General features: G+C 58.2%; 2 protein-coding genes across 2 annotated transcripts; both read left to right on the top strand.

Annotated features, from left to right (window-relative positions):
• Nucleotides 1–1,030: 1,030 nt before the first annotated feature.
• Nucleotides 1,031–6,171, top strand: E0L32_011479 (uncharacterized protein; the record flags this gene model as incomplete). Its single annotated transcript, XM_031134213.1, has 7 exons — nt 1,031–1,058; nt 1,116–1,220; nt 1,284–1,570; nt 1,634–3,839; nt 3,912–4,051; nt 4,909–5,114; nt 5,208–6,171. 7 exons carry the CDS (start codon nt 1,031–1,033, stop codon nt 6,169–6,171), a joined length of 3,936 nt encoding a protein of 1,311 aa, XP_031000575.1.
• A 1,506-nt stretch (nt 6,172–7,677) lies between these two features.
• On the top strand, nt 7,678–9,618 carry E0L32_011478 (uncharacterized protein; the record flags this gene model as incomplete). The annotated part of the gene is made up of 2 exons (XM_031134212.1): nt 7,678–8,716; nt 8,786–9,618. The coding sequence occupies 2 exons, from the start codon at nt 7,678–7,680 to the stop codon at nt 9,616–9,618; spliced, it is 1,872 nt and encodes a 623-aa protein (XP_031000574.1).
• Nucleotides 9,619–10,084: the final 466 nt, after the last annotated feature.

Here is a 10,084-nt window from a genome sequence, read left to right as displayed (position 1 = left end):
ATGTGGACCTTTAGCGATAAGGCCTCAGTGTAGTGACTTAGTTTTAGTGGGGGTTTTAGTGGTAGAATAGGTATTTTTTGCATGGGTGCAAGAGTAGCTGTTGGGGGGTGCAAGAATAGTCATTCTCTTAGCAAAGTGTCTCATGTTGAGAAGATGGCAAATCCACCTGTGTATGAAGTCAAGACTAGTCTACGGAAAGAGGTCACAGTAGCTATTTTATGTGCTCGCCTGTGGTGCTCGGATCCGGCGTGACAACAAGACTCTACATCATTGATGTTCTCCTACTCCTCACGACGTCATGCTGTCAGCACAGGATGGCCTATTAGGTACATAAGGTAGTACTGTGCGGTTGAGACTCCAAGTGTCACAAGCGGGGGTCAGAACAGTTGACGGAAGTCCACCAGGAGATATCTCGAGGTTAGTGATGAAAATCCTTGCTCTGAGACTCGGAAGGGCTATCTCACCATCTAGGACCGAATAGGTGTGATGGATAGGTACCTAGCTAGTCAAATACTTGTGTTAGCAGCTCGTCAATTAATCGATCTGACCATCAATGATCATTTGGGGCCGGCCCCGTTGTAAACCGGGCGAGGTTCGTAGGCCGCTGGGTGGGGGGTGGGGACCCTTGCGAAACCGAGTGGTCCGCGCCAAAAACTCCGGGGAACAGTGAGGGCTAACGCTTGGCGCCTCGAGTTGCTGGGCAACGCACCACCCCAAAGTCAACAACCTCACTTGAGGCGCTCTCCCGTCCCTCATCAATGCAGACACCCTGGTCATTCTCACATTCCAACCCAACATATTGCCTACTGCACACTATTACCTACTTCTCCTAATATCACCAGTCTTGCAACCTGCTCTGATAATACTTAGCAGGATTAGAAAGAGGCACGTGAAGGAGACGCCCTTCGCCTGCAACATCTACATCGAATCTATCGAGATATCGACGATCAACTAGACTTGTCAGCAACAGAAGGAACAAATCTACAGTCGCATCATACTGTTGGGCTGGGGCGAGATGCCAGCAGCTACGATGGATGGCCCCTCGGTCGCTCTATCGTGTATGTACTGTCCAGCGCAATACTGCTCACAATCTCCTGCTAACTTGGATGATCTAGTTGCGAACAACTTCTGGGGCAAGGAGGATGCCGGCGTAGGACCCCTTCTCGGCCGTATGGCCGCTGCCAAATCGACAAATGACGAGCTCAGATCATTCTATGCCGGTATGTCCTAGTGCGCCAAAGGCCATCAATGGCAAAACATTGTTACTGACTCGTTTATTCCAGCTCGAGCATCGATCGAAGACGAATATGCGAGGAAGCTCCTATCACTATGCCGGAAGTCCCTGGGCTCGCAAGAAATGGGCACTTTGAAGACTTCGCTTGATACTGTCAGGGGCGAGTTGGAGGGCATGGCCAAACAGCATCAGAGCATCGCTGCCCAGATGAAAACGGAGCTTGAGGAGCCCCTCGCCGCTTTCGCCGGCGGCATGAAGGAACGTCGCAAAATCATTCAGAACACGGTGGAGAAGCTGTTGAAAGTCAAGGTTCAGCAGACACAGATGGTGAACAAGGTAAATTTGGCCCGAACTCCGACAGTCAATGAACGTTGCAAACATTTACTGACATTTGGACAGACACGCGATCGCTATGAACAGGAGTGTCTGAAGATCAAAGGCTACTTGGCTCAGGGACACATGGTCATGGGACAGGAAGAACGCAAGAACAAGGCGAAGCTTGAAAAGACCCAGATCAGCCTTGCTACGACCAACACCGAGTACGAAAGCGCCGTCAAGGCTCTCGAGGACACGACTGCCAGGTGGAATAGAGAGTGGAAGGCAGCTGCCGACAAATTCCAAGACCTCGAGGAGGAGAGACTCGACTTCACAAAGAGCAGCCTGTGGACCTTTGCAAACATTGCGTCCACCGTCTGTGTCAGCGATGATGCAGCCTGCGAGAAGATCCGTCTCTCGCTCGAAAAGATGGAGGTTGAGAAAGACATTGCAACATTCATCAAGGAGAGAGGCACCGGACAGGAGATTCCCGATGCGCCCAAGTACATCAACTTCTGCCGGGGCGATATCGATTCCCAGTCTGAAGTCTCAGAGGACGAGAACTATTCAGTCGCTCAGTTCCCAAGAAGCATCAATCCAGCATTCCGATCCTCATCACCACAACCCTCAACCTTTGAGTCGCACCATGATCCAAACTCAAGTCTGGCTCGGGAGATGGGACATGCTATCACCGATACCCCGCCAAGTCGAGAGCAGACCTTGACGCCGGCCAAGATGGCACCTCCTCCCGTTATGCCAGCCCAGGACCGGCACCGGGGCGGACAGCCTGACGGATACCAGGTCCAGAGCCCGCAGTATGATGCTAATGACTTTGCTCCAGTTCCCCATGACCCCTACCCGATGGACGGGATGACAATGCTCTGTCGGACTCGACCAACTTCAGACCTTGGCTCTCAAGTTAGCTCGCATGTCAGCTCCGCTCACTCTGGGCGACCTTCGTCCCGAGACTCGCACAGTGACTATTCTAACCCGACATCATTCTCTAGTCAGGAACCGCCGAGTGGTAAGGTCTCACCTGTCAAGCAAGAGCCGGCCGTCGTCGAGCAGCCGGAGAAGAAGGTCCTCAAGAAGAAGAGCGGCTTCTTCCAGAACCACAGCCCGTTCCGTCGCAAGAGCACCAAGGAGGTGGCGGCGCCTGCGGCATCCAACAGGAACACCTGGCACCCATCTAACTCTCAAGGCAGCACTGGGTCTGGTAGGAGGGGACCCTTTTACGGGGGTGATTCATCATCGCAGAACCTGCTCCGTGACAACACTGCCAGCCCTGATCCCATTGATGCCAATGCTAGTCTGGCACTCAATGTTGGCAATAACGTCTTCCCCGTCTCGAACCCCGAGAGAGAGCGCAAAGCTGCGCCTGTGGAGAGCCAGGCGCCGCCCGATGACGACCCGATCGCTTTAGCCTTGGCTGAACTGAAGGGCGTTACCCTCGGCAAACAGTCATCTACGAGGCAGTCTGCCGACCACTACCACGGTATCGCCACACCAGCGCCTGGCACCCAGGCGTTCTCGCGGTCTGGGCCGGCTGCAGGCAACAGTGCAGTGGCAGCCGGGCTCAGGGGCACGCCACCCCCGTCGTACGACCAGCAGGTCCAGAGGCTTGGGGTTCCCCAGCCGGCAGTCACCTCACGGGCCATGAAGGAGACGTCGCAGAAGTTTGTCGAGCAGACTCGAAACATGTTCAGCCCGCCTGGTGGCCAGCAGGGCCGCCCGGGCTCCGGCTCGGGCGGATACGCCGCTTCCCCGAGCCGCTCCGGCACCAGAGGCCACGACATGCCGCGCACGGCATCCCCGGCCCCCCCGCGCAGCGCGTCTCCGCGCCCCGGCACCCGTGCCGCGGAGACCAGGCAGCACATGTCTGCGTCTCCGACAGCCTATTCCGGCAGCCAGTCTGCCTACTCTGGGAGCCAGCGCCAGTCGTCGCACATGTCTTCGAAGCGCGGGTCCGACCAGGGCTACTACCGCCACAACTCGCCCAACAACATGGCTCGCACGGCGTCCCCGGCGCCTTACGGAGCGGACTACGCCCGTCCCGCTAGCAGTCAGATGAACCATGACATGGCCGTCCAGCTGGCGCCCGTGGGAGACGACGGGTACGGATCCCAGCGAGGGCGAGGAAGCCGCCCTGGCACCAGCACCGGCTCTCGGGGAGCCATGGCCTTCTACGAAGGCGGCGGAGCGGTGCAGCCGGCGTCGCGGCAGCGCAGCAAGAGCGTGGCTGATCCCAGTCGTCAGTATACGCGAGACGGCCGTCCCATCATGCATTTTGGTAAGTCTTAACAACCACTCCTCCGCCTGCTGCAAGCTTGATATGACAGATGAAGACTAACACGCCACCTAGCCCGAGCATTGTACGTTTACCAAGCCGCCATCCCGGAGGAGCTCGGTTTCGCCAAGGGCGACGTCTTGGCCGTTCTCCGTCACCAGGATGACGGGTGGTGGGAGGCGACGGTGCATGGAGGCAGCGGTCAGGTCGGGCTGGTACCCAGCAACTACCTGCAGCCTTGTTAGACGTGTGTGCGCGAAAAGCAACGCATCAATTGGGAGTTTTGTCCTTTTCAACCCCCTCCCCCGGGAATCGGTCTGCACATAAATTGCCATGGGTGGCTTTTCCAGTTTCTCTATCCTAGGCTCATGGAATCCTGACTTGTTGGAGATCATGGCTGATGATTTTTTTTATGGGATCATGAACTGGATACAATGGTTTCTAGTGTGTCTGCAAATTCCATGTATGGCGCTTTTCCTGCCTGCGATGTTGTTTAGCGTTCAATGCATTCATCGTATTCAATCATTCTTGCTGCTGTCGGGGTGTAAGACTGTTTTGTAAGCTAGGAAAAGAAAACTTGACCATTTGATTCTATTGAAAAGAGGCATGATCTTTATAAAATCGTCCCGAAGCCTGAGATTCCTGTCCTTGTGCGAAGTGACCCAAGTATATTTAGATGTTGAAGCTGAGCTCATTCCGTGATTGGCAGGGCCCTGGTGGTTAGTTGTGTTGGGGAAATGCCTGCGGTACGTTACAAGTACTGAGGTGTCTCGAGAATTTAGTGAGCAAGCACATGCCAATCCAGCTGTCATCCCTGCAACCGACGTCAACGTCCACCCCATCTATTATCAGGCGTGTCCCGCCGCAATCAACATGCCGACGCGGTTTAGAAGCTTGATCATTCCACCATAAGCTCTCGGGCACTGCAACCGAAGTTCGAGCTCAAGCTCAAGCTCGACTCATGCCCGTACAGTGCTCGTTATCATAGGAAAGCCATGGTCAGTCCGCCCCAGCCTCTCCCTCACTCGCTGACGTGACGCCGTGCTAACCGGAGCTCCCGCGTCTCTCCCAGGCCGTCGCGAGCTCTTACATCGACAGCGCATACCGCGCCGCCTCGTCGCCAACCTCGAAGACGCTGGCCAAGACGGTCTTTGCGGCGGTGCTCCTGATCAGCGGCGCGGCGGTGCTCCTGGGCCTCGCGTTCGTGGCGTACATCTTTTTCTACAATGCTTACCTCCCGGACCAGATCACGACGGTGCCGGTACATCTACAATATGGGTAAGAGCAAGAAACTCTGGGATCATGGGATCCCCCCTGGGGTTGTTAGGGAGACATATTGGGAGACTGATGCGAGTACTGGCGTGGGTGCAGATACCAACTGAATCCCTACGGCATGGCCGACCTGCGCTCCCGAAACCTCAAGGAGCTGCAAAACTACGACATCACGGTGCATCTATCGCTGCCGCGGTCGCCCGTGAACATGGAGAGGGGCAACTTCATGGTGGAGCTGTACCTCATGGGCAGCGGCTACGTCGCCTTCCCCGCGCTCGTGCCCCCGACGACCGAGGAGTTCATGGAGACGCGGCCGGTCCTGTCGGCCTCGTTCCGCCCCGCCGTCCTGCCGTACACGGACCCGACCACGTTCAAGGCCTCGCGACTGCTGTTCATGGCTTACCACCTGCTGTACCCGGCCCGGTCGGAGACGCTCACGCTGAAGGTGCCGATGATGGAGCGCGTGGCGTTCGCGTCGGCGGCGGCGGTGCCGGCATCGCTCTACGTGGAGGTCAAGGCCGGGCAGACGCTGCAGACGTACGGCGCCGAGGTGACGTTTGTCGCCCGCCTGAGCGGGCTGCGGTGGTTCATGTACCACTACTGGGTGTCGTCGGCGGCGCTGTTCACGACCCTGTTCTGGCTGTTCGAGGTGCTGTTCATGGTGCTGGCGTATGCCGGGGCGACGGCGTTGATCGCCTACATCTCGGCCGAGGCCGGCGGGCCCGTCGTCAAGAGGGAGCCACGGCCGCAGCAGCCCGTTGGCGGCGGCGGCGGCTCGCAGAGGACGGCGCAGATCAAGCAGGAGACGGACGGCGGGAGCTCGTCGCGGACGCTGATGGGGTACCCCTCGTACTCCGGCAAGGAGCTGGAGTCGTCGCGGGAGGCCACGCAGCAGGAGGAGGAGACGGCCGGGGAGGAGGCCGGCGACGAGGCCAACGAGTTTGACGAGGAGGACGTGGCGAGCCCGGGCCGGTCTGGTCCCGGCTCGACGGGCTACAGCTCGGCGGGCGCCGAGGGGCTGGCGCGGCGGAGGATAGCAGAGCGGGACATGCCGGGGTCTTAGAAGGACTCGAGGAGGTTCACGAGGCGGCGGCCCGGGGGTTAGAGGTTGACGTGGGAGGGAGGGGAGTCACGAGGAGTTTTTGCCGGGTGCTAGGTGCTTGGCCGGTTGGCTTACTCGGTTTCCTGAGCCTACCTTACCTACCTAGGTACCTTTTCACTTACCTCTTTTTTCGTGTTACCTAGACGGGCTACCACCTTTCGATGATACCCGAGCGTAATGACAGGTTACGTTTACCAGGTTGTGGATTCTTCGCTCGGCATGGCTGAAGATGTCAAGCAAAGGTAGGCAACGCAGCATGGCTCTCACTGAGTGGCACGAGTGAAGACAAACACTGTTGATTGCTCGCCGAATAAGCAAATGCATGAAGGAGTGAAGAGGACTGACTACCTATTCATCGAGACATGAATCCCGGTGTCCATGACTTAGTACTATACTTGCTCACCGCTAATCTGCCAATCCCGAGCTTGCAAAAGAAGCGCTGGGTGCAAGGTTGCTAGAATTGGAGGATGTCCTGCTGACCAGTAGCGGTCGGTAGCGTGTTCGCAGTGGATGGTTTTAGCGTGTTCGCGCTAGGAAACCCACCCAAGAGCCCAACCACGGGGGGACCTCCAGCTCCCGCGAGTGACCGATTGGACCGTCCTCCGTCTCCAGGTCTGGCTGCCCGTCTCCCGTCTCCCGTCTGCTCGAGGCTTGAATGAGCGACTCCAACGTAATCAACCGCCCCCCCCTCTCCTCCTCAATTCCCATCCTCATCGATGCGCGTGTCTCTGCGTCAATCTTACCCCATCCGCCATCTCCACTACCTCGACCCGGTGGTTAGATTGCAGACGACCCGAGTGAAGCTAACCGGTTGTGCTCCAGCAACAACCTTGAAACAGGGCCAGCCTCCACCAAAAACCACTTTCTTTCTCACCACCCCTCCCCCCAAACTGTTCAGCCTCAGCACTTTCTTTTTGCATGTTCTTTCTTGGGCACGGCGACACTGCTTCGCAGCATACTCTAGAGTGCACACGAACCCCGGCGACACCAGGAACAGGCCGAGGCGGTTCCTCCTCTTTGACCAGCAAGCCTCTTGTGGGCGCCTGACCGAGCACCGGACAAAGACGTTGTCATCGAAAGGCGAACCGTGCTCGCACTTATTATTATGTGCCCTTCTTCCACTTTTTGCTCGGCCTGACGTAAATATAATCCCCGAGCTCAGCCCGTTCAGATGGTCCAACCTGTCACAAACTGCAAGGTTGACCTCACCAGCAAGCCTTGAAGCGGCCACTCTCTCCTCAGAACCGTAACCCTTTTTATTTCGAGCGGAAATTCGAGCCTCGAAGCAGACAAGCCGATCCTGGACCGCTTCTTGCTAGTCCCGCCCCCGCCTCTGAAAGCTTCAAAGCTTCCCACTCCTTGTTTCTCCAAGCGACACCCAGATTGGAAGTCTCTGCAACTCTCTCTTGACACGCCCGTGTGCGACGACTCCCCGCGCGAAATCCTGCCCGTCCGCACACCGTAAAAATGCCCTGCTTCAAGGGCATCGCGGTCAGCATCCATGCAAATGGCGCTCCGCTCCCCGAGTACGGCATGCAGAAGCAGTCGCGTGTCTCGCGCATCAATTCCTACATCCCCGTCCCGCCGCCCCAGATAGACTCGGGCAAGCCCGAGCCCGCCAAGTTTGCCATATCCATCACCCTTTTGACGTCGGGCCTCGCCATCCCCTACTCGACGCCCAAGGCCACCGAGGCCAACCCGTACCCCAAGCCCCAGCTGGTCGGCACCCTTCCCCCCTCCACCGCCGAGCGGGGCATGTCCGGCGTCGTCACGCCCTACATACCCATGACCAACTCGGAGCACGAGACCATCGCCGCCTACATCTACTTTGACGGCCGAGCCAAGGAGGAGGTGGCCACGCTGCTGCGACCGGGAGAGGAGACCTGGGTCAATAGTAGATGGGTCCAGGTCCCCATCTCCGAGGGCGGCGGCCTGGCCGAGCGAGAGTTCCTCTTCCGCGAGGTCGGCTTGGAGCGATGGCTGAACGGACTGGACCTCGAGGGCCACGACGCGGCCGAGAAGGTGGAGAAGCGGCGTCAAAAATTCGAGAGGCGACGACGGCGGCAGGAGGCCATGCAGGGCGGAGGAGATCTCGACATGGACAGCAAGGCCAAGGCGTCGCGAGACACGTTCCGATACGGCAGCGCAGACTCGCAGTCGCCGGTCGAGGCGGTCTCGGACGACTTCTCCGACTCGATGGACTCGGACGACGAGCCCCCAGAGGCCACCGGGCAGATCAAGGTGGCTATGTTCCGCGTTCTCGCCTCGGGTGAGATCAAGAAGGGGGAGTACTCGCCGCAGTTCGACGCGCACGACGACGACGACGACTACGAAGGTGGAAACAAGGCGGACACCGGCAATTCGATCGACGCCGACGTCGAGCACACCACTAGTTTTGCTAAGCCCAAGACGCTGGACCCCAAGACCATCTCGACCCAGACGGTCACGGGGATCGATGGCCCGGAGAAGCCCTACGCCACCTTTACCTTCTTCTACCGCGGTGAACGTAAGTGCAGCAGCTCCTCATGCAGATTTTTTCCCCCCTTTCCACACAAATGCTAACAATGTTTCGTAGGCCAACTACAAAAGATGGGTGTTCTGCCGTCCTCCAAGGGCCAGCAGGCGACTCCCACGTCCAACAAGCGGCGATCTGCCCAGCTGGACTTCTCTAACCTCGGACCTCTGAAGACCGGCGGCACTGTAGGCTTCTCTACATTCCGTGACAACGCGAACGACTCGGGCAGGCGACGCAAGCAGCGCAAGAGCGTCGGCGGCATGGACGAGGACAGCGAGTCAGACGACGACTCTGACCAGATCTTGGGCAGGATGGAGGACGTTGACGATAAGGTCGTCAAGTCAAAAGTCGACCCCGAGGATGCCAAGGTCACCGGCGAGCTCGCCGAGGGCGTGGATCGTGTCCGCGTAGGTCTCTCTGCTCTGTCGTGCGATGTGGATGACGATGATGAACTGACTCCGAGGAAAAAGCTCAAGAGGCAGCACTCTGCCGACCCGGACGGCAGCCTCGCCGCGTCCGGCATGCCGCGCAAGTCGCCGAGCGCGGGGCCCTTTGGCGGCTCCGAGACGCCGCCCGAGACCAAGGGCGGACAGCCCATCCCCGGCGCGTCGTCGTCGTCGTCGGGGGCGGCGGCGGCGGGGGGCATGGCCACGGGCACCGCCGGTATGTTTGGCAAGAGCTTCGACGACGCGATCGTCGGCAGCCCGCTCAAGAAGCACCGGGCCAGCATACACGGCATCGGAGACGAGAGCGAGGAGGCGCCGCGCCCCGCGAGCTTTCCACCGGCACTGGGCGATGTACTGGCAAAGGCAGAGGCGGCGCAGCAGCAGAAGCAGCAGCAGCAGACGAAGCAGGCGGCGGCCGTGAATGAAGAGGAAGAGGAGGAGATATAGACGACGAATCTCTCTCTCCGCGCATGCATGTTCGGCGCAGCAGCACCTGCCGCCAACGAACGACCTTATCATGACAAGAGCAAGTTTTATCTTTCCCCCCCTTATCAGCACCAAGGAAACACAGTCCTTTGCAGTTGTTGGCACCACTTGCCCTTTACCGGGCGGGCTGCTTATTCTGGATAGGCGATGACGTGCATATGATACACGAGCAATACCCGCTTGCTTTTGTGTTTTTTTTTTTGTTGTTTTTTTCGCGACAACCGGAGCATATAACCAGACACACAAAGTCTGGCTTTTGTTTTCTACCGCCGGGAATGTACACCCTTCCCAGGAACATCTGGGGGAAATGGGGTCAAACTACAAATCTGGTGCGACCTTTTGACTGCTGATGTATATGGCGGTGCAGATTTCCCCATTTGTCGGTCGGGCCCCCTTTTTTTTTCTCTTTCTTTTTAGACTACTCGAG

The sequence above is a fragment of the Thyridium curvatum genome, assembly GCF_004353045.1.
Source record: "Thyridium curvatum strain D216 chromosome Unknown NODE_107_length_115339_cov_83.001128, whole genome shotgun sequence".
Classification (NCBI taxonomy): Eukaryota; Fungi; Ascomycota; class Sordariomycetes; order Thyridiales; family Thyridiaceae; genus Thyridium; species Thyridium curvatum.
Note: the sequence above shows the minus strand (reverse complement) of the source record. Positions and strands in the feature narration are given on the sequence as shown.